Raw genomic sequence first — 27,360 nt, forward strand, 5'->3', positions numbered from 1 at the left:
CATAATGTCATTTGTGATATAAAGCAAAAAAAAATATCGAACCCTCTCAATTAAGTTTAAATTTAAAATTGTCATGCATGATTTATTTATGCCCCTTCGGTAAGTTTAGCTCCTAATATCTGGAGGTGTTCATTCATGCCCCTTATGATTCATGTGTGCCCCTCCGATTCTCACGTTGCGGGGAGTTGCGTGGTAGGGAAGGGGTGAATAATAGCCTTGTTAGATTTGTTAGGGACGGACAGAGATCAAGATCAATGTCCCTCCCACTTAGAAAATCGCGATCGCTAATAGTTGTTTCCAAGTAATATTACAATTAGTCCTAGTTTGCTTTCCTTGCACACAATGGGAGATAAAAGCATGTGTCTCGCTCGAGAACAAAAACCATATAGTATAGGCACCAGAGAAAGAAATATGGGACAAACATTCTATTTTACCATATTTCCTCTAATATTTATATTAAACAAAAACACCTAAAAGTCAAACACTCTTTTGGCTAACTAGTTTTATAATATATATTCGGCCAACATTATATTTTGAAAATTGTGTATCAATTTATCTAGAGATTTGTATTAATATGATAGATAATTAATTTGCTTGGTATGTATCAACTAGATATATAATATGTACAAATAAAAAAATGCTCTAAAAATAAGAAAAAAAAAAGAGGATGCTGCGATTTTTTTGTGATCATAAAACTGACGGCTATGTTAATAAAAAAAGTTTTTTAGATGGGCACTAGGAAAAAAAATGATAAAATAGGAAGGCCGTTCTGTGTACCTTTCTCTGGGCCGCTCTATAACATTTTATGCCTCGATGGCCCTGCTAAGCCGGCAGGAGTGAAGCAGTCTCCTGGGCCATTCCCCTACCGTATCTCCGTGCCGTCTCCTGGCGACGGCCCTGTGATTGGCCCAGCGGATTCTTAAGCAACAGCCAACAGGTACAGCGCCCTTAGGATCTCGCTTCACCGTCACTCGGAAGTCTACCTCTACCTTTCAAACCTGCCGTTCTCTCTCTCTCTCCCTCCCTCGTTTCCCATCTGCGTCATCTCCGACTCCGACTTTTTTCTTTCCTTTTAACTTCATGGGGATCAAAACCAAAACCCTCTCCTCTCATCCTCGCCGACGCCCACCATGCTTCTTCGAAGAGGCAAGCCCCATCTCAAGCTCCCCGAGAAGGAGGAGGAGGAGGAGCTCGAGATGTTTCAAGTCGCCGGTAGAGGGCCGGCTGTCCAACGCCACGAGGAGTCGTCGGGACCAATGACCCGCTTCAGAAGAATCGGTAGGGGCATGGGCAGGCTAAGGGAAGTCTCGGACGACGACACGACGACGACGGAGTTGGAATTCGAGGTGCCGAATAAGAAAAGAATTTCTTTGATGATTGTATATCCTTGCTGTTGCAGATGTTTTTTTTTTCTTTTTTTTGGAAAAGGTTTCCTTTTTTTTTTTCTTCCAATTTCTCTATCTTCTTCTTTTCCTTTTCCTTCCTTTCGTTGCGTTTTGATACATTTTTTCTTTTCTTTTATTCTATCTTTTGCAAAGAACATTTGGAATCTCATTGCTTTTCTCGTGTTGTTTGGTTTCTGAGGACCATTGCGATCGTTTAGGATCTCACGAAGACTTTTTCTTTTGGGTGGCTTCTCTCGAATATGTACTTTTCTTTTGGAAAAAAAAAAAAGAAAGTTTGAAAGATGCAGTTATTGTTGCGTTTCTTGGAACCACTGGAACAGTTTCAAGATTTTCTCTTACAAGAGAAATTAAAAGATTCTTTCTTGTTTGGTTTCTTGGATCCATCGGAATCGTTTTAATGAATCTCTTAAAAGGAAACAAAAATGAAGGGATGTTTTTCTTGTTTGGATTCTATATTATCTACCTTCTCTTTTTTTCCGCTGATATCTATACCATTAGAACTTAAATATTATTTTCTAGTTTAAATTTTCTTTACAGCTTTCTTGCAAGGTTATAAATTTGGAGGCATTGCAACAAATCGCTTGCTGTGGTCATCTTGATGGAGAGTCGCGTGCCACTGTGTGGAAGGTTGGCTTCTTTCATTTTCTGTTGTAGATAGATCATGCGAAATGTCTTTCTTGTTCTTAATAAATAATTCCGTACATGTTAAAAATAACAGCTTCTGAAACATTGGAATAGCATTTGATTGCTCTCATTGTTTTGATAACTTTCTGACGCACGTTCAATGGATTGCCAGATTTTCAAATTCAATGTTCTAATTCAGACTGTACTAGAAACATGAAAATTCATATATTTTGTTAAAAAGAATCTCATTAGTACTACAGGATGGGAGGATCACCTAAATTAGCATTCAAGCAATACACTTTGCCTGCCTCTCTTTTTATCCAGAAGCACATAAGTTGAGTTAGAAAAATTTACTTCTCTGAGAACTTTTACATCTCCAATTCACACATAGGAAATGACTGGAAGTCACAGAGCAAAATTTACCAAATCTTTTCCTTGCTGCAAGTACTTATATCACAAATTGCCACTCGGGTGTCCTCGGTAGCCACTCATTTGTAAAGCACATTGGCTAGAAAACAAAGATTTTTTGGCTGTCTAAACAAGCAATTTCGTGTACTCCCACTAAACCAGAGTCACTTATCATGTTTAATGCCTAGTTAAGGTCAAAATTAATTGTGCCATGCCTGCTTGCTTAGAGATGCTACTTGTGGCTATAGAAAGTTGATGAAGTCTAGCATTTTGTTGACTGAATTTCCTTTTGATTTTTGCGAGGAATCAGCTCTTACTGGGTTATCTACCTGCTGAGAGAGATGCATGGGAGGGAGAGTTGGCTAACAACAGATTAAGATATGCTGAACTGAAAGAAGAGCTGCTCGTTAATCCTGTATGTACCTAAAATCCACCAATTCTTGCAGTTTGTTGCTTTTCTTTTTAAAGTCCATTCCTGTTGGAGCTTAACTACATTATCTCTAATATTCTGAGGGCAATCAGATCCTTGGCTATCATCTGATTAATTTAAAATTAAATTTAGGCAGTCAGAATTCTTGAGAAAGGAGGATGAAACGTTTTCAGTGAGCAAGCAGGGTAGGATAATGGGTGTTGATGGGCTACTAAGTCGGCAAAAGGTTTTTAATGGTGACCATCCTTTAAGTCTTGGTAATGATAGCATTTGGTATCGATATTTCAAGGTGAAATTGAAAACTATAGATTCCTATGGTGGACTCATGATTTAGACATCTGGACTGCTAATAGAATCAAACATTTCTCTTTCCTAGGATGCAGAGATTGTGGGGCAGATTGATCGCGATCTTGAGCGCACACATCCAGATATTGAATTTTTCTCTGGGGATATCTCACAGAGCAAAAGAAACCGGGTAGGTTATGGTAAACTGCTTCTTGTTCCATTTGCAGGCTTGTTGGTCTATTAGATATTGATTAAGTTATACAGAGTTACATTATAATGACAGGGAGCAATGAGGAATATTCTTCTTCTGTTTACAAAACTGAACCCAGCAATTGGTTATGTACAAGGAATGAATGAGGTGTTAGCTCCATTGTACTATGTATTGAACACAGATCCCAATGAGCAAAATGCTGTAAGATAACTTTGCACTTGCTTTCTTTGAGCATTATGTTTTTTGTTAAAAAAAAAAAGTTGAGATCATTGTGTGCTCACATGAATCCTTTTGTATAAATTCATTGAAGTTCTTGTTTTTTGTTCTCGTCTAAAATATTTGAAGGTTGCAAATCTGTTGGTAACTCCAACAGCTTAAGGGCAGGAAATTGGTGTATGTGGTCACAGATAAGTGAAGATAAGATACTACCTCTTGGTAGATGAATTGCGTGTAAGTAGATGGAAGACATCCTATCTCCTTGCCAGCTAAGGTGATGGGGATTTGGTATCATGTCATGATGCTTCATAGAGGAGAGCTACCGGACTTAGAGATTTCCCCTAGATGAGTTTTAGTCGTGAATTCTGTATTTTACTTTTATTTTAATTTGCCTATAGCTGTTAACAGGTCATTTATAATCAGGGGCTGAGATTAAAAAAATCTTGTATTTTAATTTGATAGCTTGATGAGCAAGTTGTTGTAGCATTGTTACCACATGTAGTGAGAGGTATTTTAGGGAGTCTAAAAGATCTTCGGGTTTTCTATTTCTGTAAATACGGGAGTCAAGCTATGTAATGGGACTTTATACAGAATATGGATGGATGATTGAATTTTGTTTTGGTTCTTTTTTGTTAATTCCATAATGGAGGTGTGAGGCCTTCAAATCCTAGGCATGATTCCCAGGTCTTGGGTTGAGTCCATCAAATCTGAATTTACGCTTATCGGTCCTTAACTGTTTGTTCCATTAAACCATAATTTCAATTGCATAGATATGCTATAAAACACTTGCCCAAATTTCTAATTGTATAATCCATGACAGTTGATCTCTAAACCCTAAATACTAAAACTTCATGATTGATTCTTTTTAATCGATTTCTCTTTCTTGTAGAAATCTTAGCTTGGTAGTTCAATTGATATGAAAAATTCAGGTCTGATTTCTGAATGGGCAGCAAGCTATTAGATCTATTCCTAAGCACCTCCTAACTATCTTGCTTCTTATTTGACCCTTAGTTTCAAATTCTTTATATTTGTTACTGTATCCTTTATCAATTTTGCATTAAAATTTCTGCTTTTGCAGTTCCATTTTGATCAAAACTCAAAATGTAAGTCCAAAGTTCCAACAATATATAGGTTTTAGCCTTTCTTCCTTACACCTTATAGACCACTGATATAGACTGTCAGGTCTGAGCTGAAATTCCAGCAAGTCCTTGTAATCATGGTTTGCCGTACTGGTTCGTACCGGTACTGAATAGATACGTGGTTCAATGGCATATCAAGTATCCGTATGTTGAACCAACCTCCCGTGCCGGGGTACCAATGTTGTACCAAGATGGTACCAGTACGGAATCCAGTATCGAGATTGTGAACCTTGCCTGTAATAGCTATTTCATCCTAGACCCTAAAAGGTCCATCACCTTGACTGTCCTGCATCATAAGGTGGATGTTCAGTGAACAAGATTGGATATACCTTTTCTTGTCTTTATCTTGCCCTGCCTAAGATGATGCTTTGGAGGCTGTATGTGCCTTTGGTGGAATGGAGATGGAGAGACCATAGGCTACTAAGTAGTGATGTTAGGTACATATGGAAGGTGAGGGGATAGGATAGGACAATCCAATAATGCATGTGATAGCAGGCTGGCTAGTAACATTGCAATCAAATCATGCATGCTAGGTATATATGGTGCTGACAAACTGATGGAAGACTAGGAATGATGTGAATTTTGAACTTTTCTTAATACAATTCATATTGATGACACCAGTTAAAATTGCTTAGGTCCAGGCAAAGCATGCAATTCATGGATCCACCTTTCTGCTGAAATTTAGATGTCAAGTGGAAAAATTGTTTGCAGCTGGCATACTCATTAATTGTTCTGCTAAAGTTACTAGTTAGCAAGAGCTATTAATAATTGACTCCTTTTGGAAATTCCAATGATATCTGTGCTTGCAAACTGGTTATGCCAATTGACAATTTCCCAAGAAACCTAGAAAGTCGCTGTAGAACTTTTCTTTAACCTTATATTGCATTTAAGGCCCGTAAGTGGATTTTACTGTTTGCTATTTTTCTCTATTTTCCAGTCAAATGCAGAAGCAGATAGCTTTTTCTGTTTTGTTAGAGTGATGAGTGATTCTGTGGACCATTTCTGTCAACAATTAGATAATAGCTCTGTGGGAATTCACTCTACGCTTTCACGTTTATCTGAACTCTTAAAAGGTAATGATGAAGAGCTATGGCGACATCTTGAGAACTTGAAGGTTAGTTGATGGAACTACATTCATGAATTTTCATATGCTGACACATTTAACAGCTGTGTGCGCGTGTGCGTGTGTGCATGTGTCTATATATACAATCATCTCTTGTCCTTTTGATTCTTTAGCTCATTGTTTATTTTCCTTTTTTTCTTTATTAATTGACATTTTTCCTTGTACTTTTCTGCTTGCATGGGGGCCTGTTACACACACACACACACACAGAGGATTCGCCTGAATATGTATTTTGTCAAAGTCCATGGATTCATATTTCTGTTATATCATGTCAAGACAACTGCAGAGATTGTAGAGAATAAAGTTAGGATCTTCTGAAGATGCATTGAAACCAAAATAGGTATTTGACTTGTTTCTATGTGGTCAACTTCATCTTTTTTATGTTTAGCATTTCCAATGTCTGTTAAAGATACCCTGCTTTTCATTAAGGATCCAGTTTCATGCTTGTTAATGGACTCTTCTTTAATTCTCTTTTTTCCCGGGTGGTAACTGCATGAATTAATAAGTTGTGGGCATATTGCTACAAGCCTATTGTTTGCTTTTACTGAGACCTCGTGTTTGTTTATTTCCATCTGTTCTCTCATGCTTCTCCCTTGGTAGGGAAACTGGAGAAACATGGTCACATTTATCTGCAATTAGAGTATACAGAATTAATGTTAAAATCTATCAATCAGTCAAACTGAAGTACAAATCACAAATATTTCTAACTCTCTTGTTGGCCACATACGTTTTTAACTCCCTTTTATGCTACTCTCTTGTTAAGAATTTTGGGAAAATCATGGTTGCTTTCAGTTGCCATCATAGTACACACCATAGAGGATAAATGTCGATGTTGGTCACTCTTTATTGACGTCAATTGGTTTTACTTATACAATACTCACCCTCAGTAGTAAAAATGATGCTTCTTTATTTGTGGTTGTTTACAAGAATTATTTTATCACGATGCTAGCCATATGGTGTTTTATATTTTGTTGGTTTTGTTATGTTTTAAGTGTAGATGACAAAAGTAATTCCCTGCTATTATTTAATACTTGGATGGTTCATTTATTATTACTTTATGTATTTTTTTTTATTTTACATTTTGTAATATAACACTTCTTTATCCTTGATTTTAATTGAAGACAGTGTAATATTTTTTGTTTTCCTAAATAATATATGGATATTTGTTGTCTGATACCCCCCCCCCCCCTCCTCCTCCTCCCTACCCGTGCTCCACAAAAAAGAAAGAGTCATTTCTGATGTTCATACCTTGACTAATGGAGAATATGAACATGTTCTTATAGATGCTACTGGTGGATGTTTTTTGCATCAACATACCCGCAGAGATGGTTCCTTGACTGCTCCATTGTCCTCAAGGGGAATGGTTCTTTGATTGCTACATATATAGGCATCTCAGTATCCGCTCACATACACTATTAGCTACTAATAGTCCCTCTGTCCTTGTTAATCTAGTAAATAGTTTTTGATTATAGGGCATTGGACCATGCTGGCGTGGCTTAATAAAGCCGACTGACTGTAGGTTTGCTTTATTTCTTATTAATTTTTCTGAAGTACCTGCAAATTTATAATATCATCATTTCCCAATAAATCATTTGATTCTGAAGTACACGGCAGAAGCACCAAAAAATAAATTGACGTGTCCTTCAGAATCAAATGATTTAATATTTGTTCCAAATCTATGCATGGTATAGCATAGGACAATCAATAAACTTCATGGTAGCATGCAGGACTAGTATCGTAAACTGATGGACTAAAAGCAAACTGATGTTTCCATTTGTCCTCCCATAGATATCTTACAATCTCTTACAGAGCCAGGTGTAATTCACTCCATTATACAGGTGAACCCACAGTTCTATGCATTCAGGTGGATCACCTTGCTATTAACTCAGGAATTTGAGTTTCATTGTATCATGAGGATATGGGATTGCCTCCTCAGCAATCCCTTGGGTGTGCAGGTAGCTTTATCTGGCCTTTCACCTGATGTGTTTTCTATGACATTGTTGGTGCTCTTAAAAATATTTACCCTGCACTGCTGTATAATGCATAATGCAGATCTATGAAGCAATATTTTGATAGGTGCAATTTTGAGTGGTGCAGGAGATGCTGCTGAGAGTCTGCTGTGCCATGCTGGTCTGTGCGAGGCATGAGCTTTTGAAAGGCGACTTCACATCAAATTTGAAACTTCTCCAACATTACCCTGAAATCGACCTAGATTATCTACTAGATACAGCTCATCATCTGACTCCCATTTCATAATCTCATTCACTTGACTGCTTTTTGATGACAGATGGACCATAAAATGGTCAAAAGATTTGCGTAAATAGTTGGACCACTCAAGAACTATATTGTGGGATGTGGGTACTGTGCATGCATGAGTACTTTGTACTTATGCTGGTTGGTTTGGATGTTCCAATAATTATAATGCCTTTAGCAGATTCTGTGAATGATGATTAGCTAAAAAAAAAAAGGTTAAGAACTAGTATAAATAGAGATTCTATAGCTCAGTTTTATGATTCATTCATGAAAAAATGGATCTAGTTCTTACTTTCATCAATTTCTTTATTTTTCTATTTTTTTTCTATTTTTTTTCTAAGAATCAAGTTGAAGGAGTTGAAGGAAAAAGTAGCACCAATTATTAGATGAATCAAGGCTATATAATTAATGAACGGAATTCTATTTCTATTTTCTTTTCTTTTCTGTTTTGCTTTTATTTTTTACTATTTCGTCGTCGTCGTCATCATTATCGTTTTTGCAACTGTGGTGGATCAACCGGAGCAGCCCAAAGGCTCGGAGTTGCAACAAATTTCAGCACCAAGTACCTTTGAGAGGAGCTAAACAAGATAGAGTGGGAAGCCTTGGCCAGCTATTCTTCTTTTTCTAAGCAAGGCTTTTGTGTTCGACGCACGCTGCTTAAAACTCAAGACCAAGCAAGCATGCGCATCAATAACTCCCGTATGTTTGAACTATGGTCCCAACCATGTACCAAGAAAAGTTTGACGGCGTGTGGCATGAAGGCATTGGTCCAATTCAGGGTTTTGGCATGTGGAGTACTGATTCCTGCATGGTACGTGGCAGTGGAGATTGCCCCCTTCTGGTACCGGGTTCGGCAGGCCTCCATAGCTAAATTTTTTTCTTAAACTATTGAAGAATTCAGGGACACTTCAGCCCACGCTATGACACTAATGTTAAAGGAAGAATTTTTGATAGGTTAACACAAGCTGGCGAAAAGAATTAAAGAATTCCTTGATAACTGGCGATGACTACTGGGATCTACTAATGGCAAATGGACCATCCTTCCTTACATCCATGCATTAATGCATACTTTATGCCATCTAAAATAGACCTCCAACCTAATCTTGAGCATTTAATGGCCTCAATCTTCCGAGCTACCAATTCCAAGTAGAATGTCCTCAGATGGGTACATAATTCTTTTCTCTAATCTTTCAAAGTTGAATCTGGCATCAAGATCCTTTATATATAATGGAATTATTGATGTAGATACGTTGGATAACTGATTCGATTAATTAGCGATATATTTCACTATCTACAAATATATCAACGTCTAGAAAGTAGTTTTTGTCCGTTTTAAACTTTCTACCCATATTTTTATTGATAAAATTTATATATATAAAATATTTATATTTTTTATTTGATAATTAGCAATTCTATCTAATCGGTTACCAGAAAGATTGGTGAATCAAATAATAATATCTGTGTGCAGAAGCAAGATAGGTTTTGAGGACCAACCAAGTATAATGAAAGGGACACACGCTCACGCTACCTGTCCTATCCTATGTGCCCCCACATCACGATCGAGAGAAGGGATAAGAGAGGGAGAAGAGAAATGAAAATCCATATTCGGGAGAAAGGGGTACGTCGTTGTGAAGAAATCCAAATCGGCGTTTTTGCTCAGGCGTCTCCTGACGCTAATACGAATACATAAAAAATTATTAGCTTACTCCTCAAGGTACATCAAGCGAATCGGGTTTCCCGGCAGGGCATTGGCCTACTTGCTCCTAAGATGATCGTAAAGACCGTCACGTCCGATTGCCCTGACAGTATTTATTATTTTCTTATTAATTCGTTATATATAGCGCGTGCGAGAGAGCGTGTGGGGGTGTGCTCCGATAGAAACGAGCGCGGACCGGGGCCTGCCAGGGTCGCGCTTCCCGCAGTCTAGAAGCAAACAAACATTGAATAATATGTACAGATTTTTATTTATGAGATTGATTTGATTTGATCAGCATTCAGAAAAGTAAAGGAAGAAAGGAAGCATGGAATGACTTTTGGTTTGGCGGTGCCGATTGTCCGATTGCTATATATATTTATATATATATTTAGATTTCATTCTAATCATACGTATTTCACTTCACCCTGCCCCTTCCCATCATTTCATATACATGTTCCCTTCCCCGCTCTCTCCGGGCTTTTGAGCTCCTCTTTCGGATCTCTCCTCCGGTCTCCCTTTCTCTGTGCGACGGTGGGTGGGTGCGTGCAGAGACCTCTCCCTTCTCTCTCAAACCACCAGAGAGCGCGCGAGTGATTCCGTCGGTACATCAATCCTCCGAATCTCCCGATCCATCAGTAAGTCTCTGGCCAGATGATCGCCTGCTTCTGTTTTCGTTTCTCAGTTCGCTGGTAGATCAAGATTCGCTCGCACATTCGATTTTTCTCGCTAGTCCAAGATACATAGGCAAAATGTTAAATCTATGGCTCGTTTTCCGAGTTTGGATCTATTACTTCTTTTTTTTTTAAATAAAAAAATATTCTTAAAGTCGGCCGTTTCTTTGTCCGAGTCCGGATCTCGAGTTCCGCGTTGCAACTCCTACAAATTAAAAACAGGCTTTGGGACTTGCTTTGCTATGTGATCTAGCTTTTTTCGGCTCTTCTTCCAGATCGAGTGCCAGCTTGTGAATTTTTGTGTTTTTTTTTTAAAAAAAAAGGTTATACGCTCTTCTTTGCATCAAGCTGTTCTGCTTGGTAAGTTAATCCCATCAACTTCGATTTGGCTTAGATCCATGTCGGTCTCATCAGAATTTCTTTTCTTCTTCTCTTATTTCCTATTTAGCAGCATACAGGTGAGGAATGGCCCAGATTTTACTCCACGGAACGTTGCATGCTACCATCTTTGAGGCAGACTCGCTCTCCAATCCAAACAGATCTTCTGGCGGTGCTCCCAAATTTTTCCGCCAGGTAGATTGTCCTTCTCACCGTTAATTGTCCTTCAATCTGTTTTGCATCATCCATGTTTGCTTTTGCGACATATCTCTAATATTTCCTTCTCATCTGTTGAGTGTGGACATCTACTTCAATGAATGTTGTGCTGTGGGGATTGCATTTCTTTTACAGAATCAGAGCGGTTATATGAGTAGATTTTACGACCTTGTTTTAATAGGCAAGTCTAAAGCAAACCAGCCTCAGAAGGTTGAATTTTTATAGAAAATCCTATCAATGTTGTAGAAATTTCTTCTAACAGCTTACTGTGAGACAAGCGTTTAGGGTATGATTGAGCTTCCTCTTGCTGAAGATTTTCGAGTGGCCATCGTATTTTGCAGTTTGGGTGTTCATTAATCATCTTCAAAAGTCTGTCATGGGTGTTATATGATGAGAAAAAGTGGATATTCACAGGAGCAAATGAAGAAACTAGCCAACTAACCAAACAGAACCATCCATATCACAGATCAAAGGCTTTGTAATCTTATCAAGATCAGGGAAAGTAACATAGCTCATTTTTTTTTTCATTCTTTTTGTGATCCCAAATGTTGGTGTGCTTGCTTTATCCTGTCCATGATGCTATAGAGGTAAGGACCTCTCTTTTCCATTTTAACTTTATAATTGCATAATAAAAGGAGATGAGAGATTGATGGTTTGTCTCTGCATTATGTTGTGGATGAATATATGAGAGTTGAAGTTTCTTATGCCTTTTGTATAACTTGCAGTTGATTTATGTTTTCAGTATTGGAAGACGTTGAAGTTGAAAGGAAAAAACTGTTGCAAACACCTTTTGTTACTCATTGAAATGGTTGAATTTCTATATGCTTTTCCTTAACAGGGAGGGGAAAAAATTATTTTCTCATCTTGGAGGCTGAATCTCTTGTATTTATGTATATGCACCAAAATATAAAGAAAATTCTTATAATTGCTTTCTTTTTTGATTGAAGCCGCTGGTTTATTTGCCGATGCTTTTTTCATACCAAAGTACTTTCATGAAACTTCATCTCATTTTGGAAGATAGTCATCGAATGCTCTAAGTATCACTTTTCATGCTTGGAAATCATCATCTGCAAGTTTCTTGTTTCATTACCAATACACGTCAGCCCCTACTATCCTACAATCTTCAGCTGATGGTTTAGTTTCATTTATCTGTTTATTATGTTTTCTTCCACTATGCTTTTGACTTGTGTTTACATTACTGGGTCCTTGTTTGTAGCTTGTTGAAGGAATTGAAGACACCATTGGTCTTGGCAAGGGGTCTTCCAAACTCTATGCAACTATTGATTTAGGGAAGGCTCGAGTTGGGCGAACCAGATTGATAACCAAGGAACCTGTCAATCCACGTTGGTATGAGTCTTTTCACATCTACTGCGCCCACATGGCTGCCAATGTCATCTTCACTGTCAAGTTTGACAACCCCATTGGGGCATCACTGATAGGAAGGGCTTACTTGCCTGTCACTGAGATCCTATATGGTCAGGAAGTGGATAAATGGATTGAAATTTGTGATGAAGACCGGAATCCTCTTGATGGAGGAGCCAAGATCCATGTGAAAGTTCAATATTTTGATATTTCAAAAGATCGCAACTGGGCAAGGGGTATCCGGAGTGCAAAATACCCTGGTGTTCCGTATACCTTTTTCTCTCAAAGACAGGGTTGCAAAGTAACGCTTTACCAAGATGCACATGTCCCTGACAACTTCATTCCCAAAATTCCTCTTGCTGATGGGAAATACTATGAACCGCACAGATGCTGGGAGGACATCTTTGATGCAATCAGCAATGCCCAACATCTGATTTACATCACTGGATGGTCGGTATACACTGAAATCACCTTGGTGAGGGACTCCAAGAGGCAAAAGCCAGGTGGAGATGTTACCCTTGGAGAGCTACTCAAGAGGAAGGCCAGTGAAGGTGTTCGAGTCCTTATGCTTGTTTGGGATGATAGGACCTCAGTGGGGTTGCTAAAGAAAGATGGTCTGATGGCCACCCATGATGAGGAAACTGCTAACTATTTTCAGGACACGGATGTGCAGTGCGTTTTGTGCCCCCGGAATCCTGATGATGGAGGGAGCTTTGTTCAGGACCTGCAGATTTCTACCATGTTCACTCATCATCAGAAGATTGTTGTTGTAGACCATGAGATGCCTAATAAGAGTTCTCAACAGCGGAGGATTGTGAGCTTTGTTGGAGGCATTGACCTTTGTGACGGAAGATATGATACACAGTTTCATTCTCTTTTCAGGATCTTGGACACAGCTCATCATGATGATTTCCATCAGCCAAATTTTGCAGATGCGTCGATCAAGAAAGGTGGACCTAGAGAACCTTGGCATGACATTCATGCACGGCTAGAAGGACCTATTGCTTGGGATGTGTTGTACAATTTTGAGCAGAGATGGAGAAAGCAAGGGGGTAAAGATCTTCTGGTGCAGCTTAGGGATCTGGCTGACATTATCATTCCACCTTCTCCTGTCATGTTCCCGGAGGATAGAGAGACATGGAATGTTCAGCTGTTCAGATCCATCGATGGTGGTGCTGCCTTTGGCTTTCCTGAGACTCCAGAGGATGCTGCTAGAGCTGGGCTTGTCAGCGGAAAGGATAACATCATTGACAGAAGCATTCAGGATGCTTACGTAAATGCCATCCGCAGGGCAAAGAACTTCATCTATATTGAAAACCAGTACTTTCTTGGCAGCTGTTTTGGGTGGAGAGCAGATGATATCAAGCCTGAGGATATTGGGGCATTACACCTGATTCCCAAGGAGCTGTCACTGAAGATTGTGAGCAAGATTGAAGCTGGGGAGCGGTTTACTGTTTATGTTGTTGTGCCTATGTGGCCTGAGGGTGTTCCAGAAAGTGGATCAGTCCAGGCAATCTTGGATTGGCAACGAAGGACAATGGAAATGATGTATACTGACATCATTCAAGCCCTCCAGGCGAAAGGTATTGAAGCAAACCCTAAGGACTATCTCACCTTCTTTTGCTTAGGTAATCGGGAGGTAAAGAAGAGTGGAGAATACGAACCTGAGGAGCAACCTGAACCAGACACTGACTATAGCAGGGCTCAGCAGGCCAGGCGGTTCATGATCTATGTTCATACGAAGATGATGATTGGTACTTATTTGTCCGCAAATGCTCAAAATTTGTTTTAAATTTTTATTCTGCTTTTGAATTAATTTTTTAATTTTACTGTTATTCTGACTTGCTATTTAAAACTCTTACGACTTCAATGGAATGGCCATTTATTTTCGAACGAGATGAGGCATGCATAGCTTGGGCCGTGCACCAGCTGGAAGTCTGAACTTGAAATCCGTTAATGCTAGGAACTGCAGTATCTAGTTTTTGTAGGGACAATGCAAACCAAACTAAGGAGTTAGTTGGAAGTATTGTAGGGCTGCGTCTGGAGATATTTAACTTACAAGATAAGGATTTGTCTTTCCCATAGCTCCGAACAAATTAAAAGCTATTTTTTTTTTTAAAGTTATCTTTTTAAGGAAGAGATTTTTGTTGTTAAATAGGTGAAAAATTAAGAAGGCAGGATATAAACTGGGAGGAAGGGTGTGAACTGTGAACCCATGAATATTTGCAATTCCATGTCTCGAGGGGTTTACCATAACTTGGAGAATATAAAAGACATGCTAAATCGTAAATTATCTTCTGCACTGTCCAAAATGTATTCTAATCTGAGTTCAAGTTGTGATAATGTAATAACTGGGAATTTCCAGTTATGAGCTGTCTATTAGTCCTTACATGATAATTTGAGCTTTTTTTTCTTTCTCTATGCTCATTAAAACTTAAGCTTTTCCTGTGATTTTTATTTAAAGTCTATGCTGATATATTAGCATGGGGAGTAACTATAGAATAGCCTGAAAGACATGTTCTTTGAGTAATTCATATAGAACTAGCAAGTTCATTTGCTGACATCAAGTTACAGAAAATCAGAGAAGAAGAATGTTTCTTAACGCAGATTCATCTCTTCCAGCAAGCAGTAGAAACTGTGTTGCATAATTTTAGTCATATCTACAAGTTACTACGGTGCTAACTCTTTTCAGAAGGTTTATTGCATGGCATACAGGTATTTTTGATTCAGAATCATTTCATCTTTTAGTACGAGTGCAATTTTCTTTTTGTCATGTCACGCACCTCGCCACCTTGCCTAATATCGCTGGGGGCATTGCTGAATTCATGTTCGAGCATTTCTTCTTCAAGCCCTGGGGCTTCCATTTTTAATCTGATCTGGTTCTTTGTGGATACTGATGGAATATGAGTTCATCACCATTTACTCATTCTTGAGTTGCTGATTATTTTAAACTCGTTGTTTCAGTTGATGATGAGTATATTATCATCGGGTCGGCCAACATCAATCAGAGGTCCATGGATGGAGCCCGGGACTCTGAGATTGCCATGGGCGCTTACCAGCCTTGCTATCTGTCCACCAGGGAACCAGCGAGGGGACGGATCCACGGTTTCCGGCTGGCTCTTTGGTACGAGCACCTTGGGATGCTTGATGACGTCTTCCGCCACCCGGAGAGCGTGGAGTGCGTGCAGAAGGTGAACAGGACTGCTGATAAGTACTGGGACCTCTACTCAAGTGATAATCTTGACCGTGACCTCCCGGGACATCTGCTCAGCTACCCAATCGGAGTCAGCAGCGATGGCGCCATCACAGAGCTGCCAGGAATGGAGTATTTCCCCGATACTCGGGCCCGTGTCCTCGGCACCAAGACGGACTACCTTCCTCCCATCCTCACCACATAAAAATAGCGGTCCAGTGCCCTTTAGCCCGTCTTCTTGCTTGCCTACCTTCTTTCTTTTTTGTTACAATAACAGCAGTCATGGTCTCGGTGAAGGACTAATGTGATGTACTTGAATTGGTGACTGGTTTTCAGTTGATGCTTTTGCGAGATCGCGTATGCGGTGTTTGTTGATTATCCGTTCCGGATGCTTGTTACCGCTCTTGTGTGTTTATTTACAAGCTTTCCATCTTGCCGCAGGTACGTGCATCACGAGTATTGTTCCGCTTAAATTGCTTTCTTGCATCATTACAAAAACCCAGCGACTGTGGCCTCTTCACCCTTGCTTTTGGCAGGTGGATGATCTTTAGGAAGATGGGTATTATTGTCGGTTAAGCAGCTTCTTTTTTTTTTTTTTCTTTTGTCTGAAATAGAAAAGCAAAAAATATCAGTCGCCGATTTTTATCCATGAATATTAAATAATGTGCTGTAATTAGCCGCATGGCAGGCTCGGGAGGACTGCCAATTGTTCCTAGGAGCTCCAGATTGCATCGGCCTGGCCTTAGAAATGGTGTTGGTTGATCCCTGGGGCTGATCAATATTATTTATTTACTTTAAGCCCAAATAAATGGATTGTTATTATTGGAAGAAAGATTGCACGGGGACTGGCTGTTTGCACCTAAATTAATAGAACCTGCCCATACTATTGTACTCCTAACTTAATTAGTGTCTGCCACATGCTTTCGTGTATTGCTGCCAGTATATGAGCATCGTCTAGGATTGAATTTTGTCATCTTTCTACTGGCTTCATTGGTATACGAAGATCGTGCACGGATCTATCGAGAGCTTCAGCCCAAGGAAGAGGGATTCCTGATCTCACATGTGAGAAATGTGTCTCCCCGTACTGATCTGAGCTTCAGCCAAAGGAAGGGGGATTCCTGATCTCACACGTGAGAAATGTTTCTCCCCGAACTCATCTGTGCTTCAGCCCAAGGAAGAGGGATTCCTGATCTCACATGTGAGAAATGTGTCTCCCCGAACTGATCTGAATTCAACAGGAGATGAAAGCCTTCAGGATTTCTGTTGTGAGAGAACTAGAGAGGTGGGAAGTTGATGCTTGTGGAAGATCCCGTAGGACCAAATTTGTGTAAAGAAGACATTTTATATCGGGAATTAGAGCTACATGTTAGATGTCGATCATAGAGAGAACAAGTAAAAAAAAGGTGAATTAGTATAATTAGAAAACACATATTTGAAAAGACTAAGCAAGAGATTTCCAAGTCTTTGGTTGAAACGTGTGTTCAATGCTTCGCGGTCTACCATTTGAACCTTTGAAATTGTTCAAAGTTATAGAGATGATGGTAAGCGGACGCTTGATTCTTGTTGACAAAAGGATCTAATTGCAAAAGCAAAAAGTGGGAAAGGCGGGTTTTTAATTATGTATTTATGTTTTAATTAGAGAGAGAGAGAGTAACGACAGATGCCTCATCAGAAACAATTCATTGACAAATAAAGTGCTTCCATTCGATGAATTACAGCATCATGGCATTAAGATGGTTCTTAGCTCACGCTTGCTGGTTGCCTCCAACCACTTCAAATAACCTTAATGCACCAGTAACATTCCCGTGTCTTCAAGAGACCCACAAATTCTGAACAAACACAGCTCAGTTTGGATGTAAATTAAATTCAGTAAAATCAGTTCAAGAGCTTTTATTTATTTTATTTAATTTTATTCTGTTTTTCCAGAAGAACGTGGTGGCGACCAGCTTTTTTTCTCCAAAAACTCACGCTACATCAGATATCTCGGAGGAATATGCCGTTGCCCGACCCTTTTGTTTAATTTTTTTCGTGTCAAGGCCCTCATCGTCTCATCCCCCTCTTTTCACGGTTCTCCCTCACCACGGCCGTCCTGCACCCCCATCACTACCCCCACCCTCAAACCAAAAAATCTCCTCTATATGTATATTTTCTTGGAGTGGGGGAAAAGGATATGAGCCCAGGAATGCGCTCCTTCGACGACGACCGGGGTCTCCCCCTCCTTTGACCTCCGGCCGATTCCGCCGTCGGATCTCCGCATCCAGCCCTTCCGCTTTCTGTCCTGTCTCGCTTTCTCCCCAGATTCCTCCGAAATTCCTCTGCTTGAAGCTTCTTGGTTAGGTCTAAGGAAGAAGGACGACAAGAAGGAGAACCCCCTCCTCCTCATCGTCCTCGCGAGGAATAGAATTCCGATTCATCGCTACCCCCCTAAATTGGTGGTTGTTTGCTTTGTCTCGATCTCCAGGTCTCGTCCCCCCTAAATCTGGTGAATCGGGGGATGGTGGTGTTCGCCATCCGTTTCGGATCGGCCTGAGGAGAAGGATGTCGGGCGCGGGCCAGGCGGCGGTGGAGCAGCACGTCGGCTTCCCCGCGAAGATGGCCGCCGAGGGCGAGCAGCAGCAGCGGCGGTCGGTCGGCGGGTGCAACCCGGTGCGGAAGCCGGGCCCCGTCTCCATGGACCACGTCCTCCTCGCCCTGCACGAGACCAAGGAAGAGCGGGAGGTCCGGATCCGGAGCCTCTTCAACTTCTTCGACGCGGCGGGCCTCGGCCACCTCGACTACGCCCAAATCGAGGCCGGCCTGTTGGCGCTCCGCATCCCCGCCGAGTACAAGTACGCCAGGGATCTCCTCAAGGTCTGCGACGCCAATCGGGACGGCCGGGTCGACTACCAGGAGTTCCGCCGCTACATGGACGACAAGGAGCTCGAGCTCTATCGCATCTTCCAGGCCATCGATGTCGAGCACAACGGATGCATCTTGCCCGAGGAGCTCTGGGACGCGCTCGTCCAGGCAGGTAAGACATCTCTTCTCTTTCTGCGATTAAGCCAGAAACACACACAAAAGCTAAATAAAATAAATAAATAAATAAATAAAAGGGAATGATTGTCGATGTTGAATCTTGAGGACCAACCATGGATGCCTGGACACCTGAAATTTCATGGCAGTCGACTGATTAATACCTTTCACAAAAAGAGGAGCGGTTCGCATTCACTAATTTTCAGGGATCTTTTGAAACCACGAGCTAAGGTAATGTTAGGGAGTAACAAATGTAAATGCTGGAGACTAAAACTCATGAAGCTCTTCGGCCTTCAACTCAACTGCGAAGATTTTAAGCCATGTTGCTCTTCCTTGTGCTCCTCCTAAATTGCAGAGAACACTTATTTTCTTCCCCTTAATGTAGTCTTATGCAATTGGAAGCACCTGTTGAATCCACTGAGTCAAATTAGAATGCAGTAATATAAAAGCATGAAATGTTGATATGGAAAATGCTGTAAAATGATATACAAATCATCGGGCACTTTTACGTTAAATACTTTGTAATATGACTTTTTTCTATACTCTAAATTGTTATTCATTGTTTCCATAAAGTAATGTTATGAACATGTTGCAATGCAAGCATGAGGAGCCAAACACAAATTATAACTTTCATAGCAGATTGTGAAGAGTTATTGTTACACCTCAAACCCATCACCTGGGTCGGCCCTGTGACACGACCATATGAACCTTAGAGGAGCGATGCCTTAGAGATTATGCAAGACCTAAGATAAGCAATTTCCAAATAATTTTAGAAATTTAAATCAACAACGAATAGCCGAATAATCTAACTAAATAAATTCGCTACAATCAAATAATCAACTTTTCAATTACAAACTTACAAACATTCATCAGTATCAGAAAATAAACTAAGTAACTCATAACTCTAATGCTCGAACTCCACACCCAACCCATCCGAAGCTATACATCCTGAAACTCTGGAAGAAAAAGAAAAGAGGTGGTGTGAGCTTTACAGCTCAGTAAGAACCTCCCATACTCACACCAATATAGACGAAATAAATATAAAATAAAGATTAACTATAAACCACATAAAAATACGGTAAAATTTATAAAATATCATACCTATTATTCAATATAGCTTGATAAAACCCAAATAAATATGCATCCATAAATATATGTTATCAAACATATAACTCATTCTAGAAAACATGTAAGATATTATCATATTGTGGTTTTATAATTTTAATCTTTCATTTTTATCTAAATTTTCAATCAACCATTATCTTTTTGACTTGGACTATTCATGGTCACGCTTCGGCCTGTGACTAGCAAACCATAATTCCACGTTTCAGTCCGTGGTGGAAAATCAAAATATTCGTATTTCGGCCCGCGATGGTAAACTAAGATAACTGCGCTTCGACTCACGGTGTTAAACTAGAATATCCGCACTTCAACTTGCGATGGCAAACCAAAAATATCTGTGCTTTGGCCCACGGCGGCAAACCAATGTGTGACGATTCGACCCATGACTAACAATCCATGATATGTTTAGTCCAAAACCTTTTGTTCAGCAAACAAATCATTCAATTTCATTCATACCAGAGAAAATATAATTTTTTATTATGTTTCATACCCAAATTTCAAAATTATCAGCATCATATTCCAAACAATTAAAACCATAATTACCGATATTTGATATGTCTATAATATATATATATACACACACACACACTAATGTTAGAAATCAACAAGCAATCACACAGCAATGATGCAAATCCCAAAGGCATCGATATATGTTACTAAATACATATTATCCATATAAATGATTATGTATCAAACTTTTTATCTCTACCGATGACAGACTCAAACACTGGGTACACCGATCCTTTTCTCGATCTATGAACTCGAGGACAAAATAGTCTGCCCAACACCTTCTTACCCAGATGATTGTCCCACTACAAGATTGGGCCTAATTATCAGAGTGACCATAACAACCATGATCAATGGTATGATATTATAGAAAGAATGGTATTAAATTTTAACTTTGCTTGCCTAAAGCTTTGGTCGTGCAATGCCAGCTTGAGCCCCCTTCTAGGGTCTATCTGGTTAACCTGGGTTTACCTAGATATCTGAACCCTTCATTGGTCTATAAAATATCTAGAGAGAGTGATAAAGAGAAAGAAACAGAGGAGAGAGAGAGGGCAAGAGAGAGAAAGAGGGAGAAGGCAAGAGAGAAGAGAGAGAGGGAGAGAGAGAAGATCCATGGTCGTCCACCCCCCTATGGCGGCGACCTCAACAACAGTGGCAGCGACAACAGCAACGGCCACGACTCTTGGCGGTGGTGGTCGATCGGAAAGGAAGAAGGAGAAGAAAAGAATAGGGGAGGTGAACACGAATCCGGCGACTGCCGAAGACAGCCAGGCTGTCGGCGATGGTTGAGGGACTCGGAAATCTTCATAGTAGTTTCATTACTTAATTGCATGAAACAGGAGAGGCAACGAAGTAGGAACATTCTTTTCATTCAAGTGTTTTAGCACTGAAGAAATGTTAATTCATCATATTCAAATTCACTTGTGCACTTATGCATATGAAACTTGGTAGTTGGGTCAGTCATGGTGGTTTATAAGTGAATTTAATAATTGGATTCGTAGAAGGATCCATGGTGAATGATATCATGACTTATTTCAACTTAGATGGTGTAAGTTTAGATTATGTTGTCAGAATGCATTTGTGGAGAAAGATTATGTGATCATGTATCTTAAATCCTGTGCTGGATTCAGATATCAAGTGTCATCAGAAATGTGTTATTCGTGATTAATGTTCTGAGACAGCTTTCTCAACATATCTTGCCTGAACGAAGAGAAACTTCTAAAAGAACTCGTTCAGGTAAATAGGATTTTTATTTTTTTATCATTCAAACCTTACTGAAGGATAATCCTCCAGTGATATGACGTTGGCTGGATTTATATGTTTGAATTTTGCTAGAGTGGTCAATGAAGCTAGAGAATTAGCAATCTTTTAGCTGCTATCTTATTGTTCCTAGCTGCAAATTATCGAGATGATTACCAGTAAATATAGGGCTTCAGGAACCATGGATGTTTTCTTTATTGTCCTCCCTTTACTTTTGGTATAGTTGATTGTTTATTTCTTTTAGCCATAACTAGTATTAATGGAATAACCACGTTTGCAGAGCTAAATTTATAGGAAAGTGAAGTGTGAAAGTGCAAGAGATGAGGTGATTGAAGACCATGCTAAATATTATACATGTTTAATTGTTTAGTACCAGGCATGGGTGATGCACGTGGTTGGTTCAGGAGCAAGGATCATATTATGGATCTATGTTATCCCCTCAGTCATGATTATTTAGAATTCTGATTTGCTAAATATACCTTATCTAGATTATCTACTTCTTTTGCTTTCTTGGTTATTTTATCAGAGAGCAAAAATGGATGAGTTTTTATACTCAAAGAAGAGTTATTTTTAGATGGGAAGCCAGCAGTCACACATGCAAATTATTTAGCTACACTAGGCTTTTGCATTTTATGCAGTAAAGATCTCTTTTACAGTTTCTGTAAACAAGTTCATCCTTTGTTTCACTTTTACACATATGGAGAGAAAAAAGAAAGGATCCCTATTTTGACGTTTCTTCTTGTTTGTGGATTTCATCTCATAAGCCAAACCAGTTTTCCTTTTGCAGGAATTGAAATTGATGATGAGGAGCTTGCTCGTTTCGTAGAGCATGTTGATAAGGATAACAATGGGATTATAACTTTTGAAGAATGGAGAGATTTCCTTTTACTTTATCCCCATGAAGCAACCATCGAGAACATTTATCAGTACTGGGAGAGAGTATGCCTTGTTGATATAGGTGAACAGGCTGTTATTCCTGAAGGTATAAGTAAGCATGTGAATGCAAGCAAGTACTTGATTGCAGGAGGAGTAGCTGGAGCAGCTTCTCGTACAGCTACTGCTCCTCTTGATCGTCTTAAAGTGGTTATGCAAGTGCAGACAAACCGTGCACACATTAGTTCAGCAATAAAGGACATATGGAGAGAGGGCCATTTCTTGGGATTTTTTAGGGGGAATGCCTTAAATGTGATGAAGGTTGCACCTGAAAGTGCAATAAAATTTTACACATATGAGATGCTAAAAGATTTGATTGTCAAAGCCAAAGGAGAAGATGAGAGTGGCATTGGTGCTTCTGGGCGTCTTATTGCTGGTGGTTTAGCAGGTGCGGTGGCACAAACGGCAATTTATCCCATGGATCTTGTGAAAACACGACTGCAGACTTATGCATGTGAAGGTGGAAAAGTTCCTAATCTTGGTACACTGTCAAAAGATATATGGGTGCATGAAGGGCCCCGAGCTTTCTATAGGGGCATCATCCCATCTCTTCTTGGAATTATCCCATATGCTGGCATAGATCTTGCAGCATATGAGACCTTGAAAGATATGTCTAAAACATATATTCTTAAAGATAGTGGTAAGTTTGTCCATATATTACTATTCATAATGCTTTTATTACTCATCATTTCTCTTTCATAATGCCTTTCCTCTATTAGATGATATGTCATATTCTGAAAGTTTTGCATTTCATGTAGAACCTGGCCCACTAGTGCAACTGGGTTGTGGTACTATTTCAGGAGCTCTTGGAGCAACGTGCGTTTATCCCTTGCAGGTTATAAGAACAAGGTAAGTCATGTTAAAGTTATGCATTTTGATTGCAGATTTGGCATCTTGTGTTTATAGTTAATACTATGGCATTCCTCTCTGAACTTTTGTAATGGTTTACTGTATTGTCAATGTGCAGAATGCAAGCCCAGCGTTCTAACTCAACCACTGCATATCAAGGAATGTCTGATGTGTTTTGGAGAACCCTTCAGCATGAAGGTTTTTCAGGATTCTATAAAGGAATTTTTCCAAATCTGCTCAAAGTGGTTCCATCTGCAAGTATTACTTATCTTGTTTATGAGACCATGAAAAAAAACCTCTTTCTTGATTAAAGGAATCTATAATTTTGGCTAGTAGCCACCATTATTGACATGGCTGACTATAGAGTTTATGATGACGATTACGAGGATAAGGTTACTGATTAAGTAGGTGATATGATTGTTTCAGTTATGTGATGGTATTTTTCCTTCAGAGTATGATGTAAAGGTCATTTTAGCAACCCTCTTGGCAAAGCTATTTGGAAATAACATTAGGGTTATCTTCAAGGCCTGACATTGGACTTTGAGGTAATGTCCCCCTTCTTTTAGGTTGCACTCCCACATATTAATAACTATAAATTTTTCTTAAATTTTTCTCTGCATATAAGCTCTAAGTGTATCTATATCTTTGACCAGATACATGAAGTTTTATTTATTTCTAGAATCATTGTTCTTCAGGTCATGCTTTGTTAGTAATGTGCGTCGCAATTAGAACTTCTGCAGAAGGAAAAGAGGGAGGAGACAAAAAATATTACAGCTTTAGAAGCAATTCATATATAGCCTTGCTTTGTAGATCAAAAATATATGTTCAGGGCATAGCTATTCCTTAATATTGGTGTGTGCTTTAGATTTTCCCCCTTTCCTGCACATTAATTAGCTTTTCAGCATCACAATAATCTGATTTCATGCATGGAAACATGTTACTATAGGCCATATGCCATGTCATTGTGGACAGAGGTCTTCATTAGCTTTTCTTGCAAACAAACGTATTTGAAGGTTTTGGGTGCAACTTGAGTCTCCCATTTAGGGTATTCTTAATATAAATATGGGTGTTGATGTTCGAAAATAGTGCAAGGTGTGATTCTCTACTTCCAAATTATGTGCATGCATGTATTTATATGTGTATGCGGAACTTTATTTTCTATTAATTTCTAAAAGCCAAAATGGAAAATACTTGGGCTAAACAAAGAAGGATTCAAAAGGAGAAAGGAAAATCTCTATTCAAAAATCAAAACACTCGAATGCATATGATCTGGAGGATGAAGACATGTATGTTATATAACCATGTCTCTGGAGTTCCTGAAGCATTTCTCAGTGTTTCTTTGTAAGCTTTATTAATATACTGTTAGAGATTGGAACTAAGTAGAATTCTTGAAAGTTCTGCATTCTAAAATTCTAACTTTCTTCTATATAAATCCAAGACGTTTTGTTTAGAAAGATCTAGAATATTATAAAGTATAAATTTCGATGCATGTGCCAATGCGTTGCCAACACCATGTAGCCAGGTAGAATCCGGGCAGTATGTTCATCACGTCCATATAATATTCATGATTAGGCTTATGATGTGAAAAAACTTGATGCTTGATTTAATGGTTGGAAGATTGGAAGGCAAAACTTAGTATTATTCTTAGGAGAAAGGTATCTCTACAAAAATTTCATGCATATCTTTCATGATTCTAGTTCTTCTTTTGTTTGGCTCCAATTGGATGGAGAATGAGAGATTTGTGCTTTGCTCTCCAAAGAATCTTCATTGTTGATAGATTTGGGAAAACCATATCTATAAGCTCTGTAGTGATTGTTAATGTGATCCTTTTCGTAGAGCACAAGAGGCACTAGAAGTGAAGTTCCAAGGGCAACTTCAATGCTCTCTGTTGCAAAGAAGTCACTTTGATGGTAGGGATTGAGTGAATCAGCATACTTGACCTCTATTATACTCCATGGGAAAGTGCATACGGAGGGAGGGCAAGCTCTTAGAGTGTGTTGGTTTGCATTTGGTCCGGAATTTATGATTCCGCAAAATGTATTAGTGTGAGGACTGGGTTCCCTAACTGTTTACAGGAACTTTTCAGATTAAGAAATTAAGGAACTTGGATTCTTGATCTCTTTGACTATTATATGTTCTCTTTTATGGGACTGAAGATTTGAATGATGAAAATGCAAGGATAGGTTCTTGGAGAAATCTATCCATATCATATTTGCTTGATGGTGGGCATGAATTTGAATTATACAATTTATCTGAAGATTTTGTCTATAAAAGAATCAAGCTTTAGTTTTATTTAAATTGGATTAGACACTTACATGGGACAATCTTCCAAAGAGGGGTTGAGATATTTATTGGAGACAACAAAATATGTTGGGAGACGAAAATGAAAGTAAACCTTGTTTGGTTCAAATTTTCTGAAGACATTTGGGTTGGCATTTTTTGTTTTTAGAAATTCTTAGTCTGATTTTGATTCCATACCCATGCTGATGGCGAAGTGGAATTGTATCCAGTTTGTTGGCCATCCAAAAATGTTGGCCTTCTTTTTGTTTGTTGTGCTACATCATAGCACATGTATGCATGCATGTGCAGACACACCCGCACCCATACCCACATACACACAGATAGAGAGAGTGCTTAAATAATTTGTCACAGTTCTTATTTTGTCAGATATCAGAGAGATTAGTGGAGCCAAAAGAATAGCATTCATATTTCATTCCTTGGTTGTATTCTTGCAAGCATATGCTTATGCTGATTTTTATTTCTGCAATTGCTGCATGTTAAATTTATTGAGTTTTCAAACTCCAATTCATTCTCCGGAGTCTTCAGGAGCTGACATTCCTTGATCCAATTTTTGGAATTTAATAAAAAAAGTGATGCTAGGCAAATCTTGATTAAGAATTCGAGATGCTAACATAAATGATATGCATGAATTCATTCCTTTACTGCTTGTAGCATCTAAATATTGCTCCTTGTAGACATGAAATAATTAAAAGCACTTTGTATGGAACAAGAATGTTATTTTAATATTAAAAATCTGTTACAGATTTGTCATTTCAGTCATGGACCACTTTAGTTTTTATCTTTGAGATTATAACTGCAATTCTCCAATTGCCTGCCTTGGAGATTTTTGAAAGGATGCGCGCACTGTCAGTAGCTGGTGACAGCAAGAAATGTTGGCTGGTTAGCCTTGTCAGGAGTCTCTATAAGATTGTTATGGATATTTTCATGGATTCATCTTCAGCTACAATCGTCTTCCTGTTCCAATTAGCTTTCTTTGTTTATCATAGTTTTTTGAGAGCTTTATTATTGGCTTTTAAACACTAGTTCTTGATGTCTGAATAATAAGCTTGACTTGCAATATTTATTTTGATAGGCATATGATGGTATTGATAAAATTTTCTTGCTTCCATTATGAGGAAAATGGTTCATGGCTTTAAACACTAGTTCTTGACGTCTGAAGAATAAGCTTGACATGTAATACTGAAATTTTTCTTGCTTCCATCATGTGGAAAATGGTTTCGGAGTGAACTGATAGGGTTGATACCAAACCATGTCTCCCTTATTTGTTAATTGATGATCAGTTCTGTATGGTAATGTTTACCGTCCATGCAAGACAACTGCAGGTTGCTATAGGTTACCAAGTCACAATCCCCTCCCCCACGGCTACGTGATGCGGCTCTTTTAGCTTGAACTGATGGCACTTGGAACAATTTTGAACAAGGAGGGTCAACCTTGCCCATTGGTGCCACTACGAGTAATACAGCAGCAGCTGACTATACTTGTGTATTATTTTGAATTCAAAAAAAAAAAAAAAGTTCCTGCTGTATAATTTGAATATGGAGAGCTTATCATGTTTCAGAGAATACTTCCCACTGGATTCTATTTGTTTGAATTTAACTATTTCTGATTCACAAGTTTAAACATTGAAGCTTCCATCTTTGATTTTCGTTCTTACGGTGAATGGCCTTGCTAGAATTGTTGAGTTCAATCAGATCATCCACGACGATTTGGCTTCCAAGAGCATATTTAATAATACTACCGTAGGATGCGTGCATAGAGGCTATTT

General features: G+C 39.0%; 3 protein-coding genes across 17 annotated transcripts; all 3 read left to right on the forward strand.

Annotated features, from left to right (window-relative positions):
- Positions 1-979: 979 nt before the first annotated feature.
- Positions 980-8,359, forward strand: LOC103708747 (TBC1 domain family member 13-like). 6 transcript variants are annotated; one of them, XR_005512740.1, is made up of 9 exons: positions 980-1,346; positions 1,944-2,033; positions 2,749-2,853; positions 3,005-3,157; positions 3,245-3,343; positions 3,437-3,565; positions 5,657-5,833; positions 6,055-7,797; positions 7,940-8,359. XR_005512740.1 is itself a non-coding variant. In XM_039128752.1 (9 exons), exons 1-8 carry the CDS (start codon positions 1,131-1,133, stop codon positions 6,142-6,144), a joined length of 1,059 nt encoding a protein of 352 aa, XP_038984680.1. In that variant the 5' UTR covers positions 980-1,130; the 3' UTR covers positions 6,145-6,182; positions 7,681-7,797. The 6 variants fall into 6 exon arrangements, 5 of the variants coding, with proteins under 5 accessions (XP_038984680.1, XP_026661087.1, XP_026661088.1 ...); XM_039128752.1 differs by lacking the exon at positions 7,940-8,359 and having other exon boundaries at positions 6,055-6,182; positions 7,681-7,797; XM_026805286.2 differs by having other exon boundaries at positions 981-1,346; positions 7,681-7,797; positions 7,895-8,024.
- Positions 8,360-9,945: 1,586 nt separating this feature from the next.
- On the forward strand, positions 9,946-15,989 carry LOC103708746 (phospholipase D alpha 1). Of its 3 annotated transcripts, none has more exons than XM_008793814.4 (4): positions 9,946-10,426; positions 10,914-11,035; positions 12,273-14,172; positions 15,383-15,989. In XM_008793814.4, the coding sequence occupies exons 2-4, from the start codon at positions 10,928-10,930 to the stop codon at positions 15,814-15,816; spliced, it is 2,442 nt and encodes an 813-aa protein (XP_008792036.2). In that variant the 5' UTR covers positions 9,946-10,426; positions 10,914-10,927; the 3' UTR covers positions 15,817-15,989. The 3 variants fall into 3 exon arrangements, with proteins under 3 accessions (XP_008792036.2, XP_008792037.2, XP_017698735.2); XM_008793815.4 differs by having other exon boundaries at positions 10,148-10,426; positions 10,911-11,035; XM_017843246.3 differs by lacking the exon at positions 9,946-10,426 and adding an exon at positions 10,683-10,822.
- A 1,666-nt stretch (positions 15,990-17,655) lies between these two features.
- LOC103708745 (calcium-dependent mitochondrial ATP-magnesium/phosphate carrier protein 2-like) lies at positions 17,656-27,234 on the forward strand. 8 transcript variants are annotated; one of them, XM_017843247.3, is made up of 6 exons: positions 17,661-18,621; positions 22,300-23,085; positions 23,204-23,294; positions 23,413-23,839; positions 26,338-26,830; positions 26,908-27,234. In XM_017843247.3, the coding sequence occupies exons 1-4, from the start codon at positions 18,150-18,152 to the stop codon at positions 23,603-23,605; spliced, it is 1,542 nt and encodes a 513-aa protein (XP_017698736.1). In that variant the 5' UTR covers positions 17,661-18,149; the 3' UTR covers positions 23,606-23,839; positions 26,338-26,830; positions 26,908-27,234. The 8 variants fall into 8 exon arrangements, with proteins under 8 accessions (XP_026661085.1, XP_017698736.1, XP_017698737.1 ...); XM_017843248.3 differs by having other exon boundaries at positions 26,918-27,234; XM_008793812.4 differs by having other exon boundaries at positions 26,668-26,830; positions 26,918-27,234.
- Positions 27,235-27,360: the final 126 nt, after the last annotated feature.

Source organism: Phoenix dactylifera, chromosome 8, assembly GCF_009389715.1.
Source record: "Phoenix dactylifera cultivar Barhee BC4 chromosome 8, palm_55x_up_171113_PBpolish2nd_filt_p, whole genome shotgun sequence".
Classification (NCBI taxonomy): Eukaryota; Viridiplantae; Streptophyta; class Magnoliopsida; order Arecales; family Arecaceae; genus Phoenix; species Phoenix dactylifera.

Excerpts from the sequence above, each read along its gene's own strand:
- LOC103708747 (XM_008793816.3), top strand. The coding sequence starts at position 1,131 with ATGCTTCTTCGAAGAGGCAAGCCCCATCTCAAGCTCCCCGAGAAGGAG. Across the intron at positions 2,854-3,004 it reads AAGAGCTGCTCGTTAATCCT|TCAGAATTCTTGAGAAAGGA; the intron begins GTATGTACCTAA and ends AAATTTAGGCAG. Across the intron at positions 3,344-3,436 it reads CACAGAGCAAAAGAAACCGG|GGAGCAATGAGGAATATTCT; the intron begins GTAGGTTATGGT and ends TTATAATGACAG.
- LOC103708746 (XM_008793814.4), top strand. The coding sequence starts at position 10,928 with ATGGCCCAGATTTTACTCCACGGAACGTTGCATGCTACCATCTTTGAG. Across the intron at positions 11,036-12,272 it reads CTCCCAAATTTTTCCGCCAG|CTTGTTGAAGGAATTGAAGA; the intron begins GTAGATTGTCCT and ends CCTTGTTTGTAG. Across the intron at positions 14,173-15,382 it reads TCATACGAAGATGATGATTG|TTGATGATGAGTATATTATC; the intron begins GTACTTATTTGT and ends TCGTTGTTTCAG.
- LOC103708745 (XM_008793813.4), top strand. The coding sequence starts at position 18,150 with ATGTCGGGCGCGGGCCAGGCGGCGGTGGAGCAGCACGTCGGCTTCCCC. Across the intron at positions 18,622-22,299 it reads GGACGCGCTCGTCCAGGCAG|GAATTGAAATTGATGATGAG; the intron begins GTAAGACATCTC and ends TTCCTTTTGCAG. Across the intron at positions 23,295-23,412 it reads TTGCAGGTTATAAGAACAAG|AATGCAAGCCCAGCGTTCTA; the intron begins GTAAGTCATGTT and ends GTCAATGTGCAG.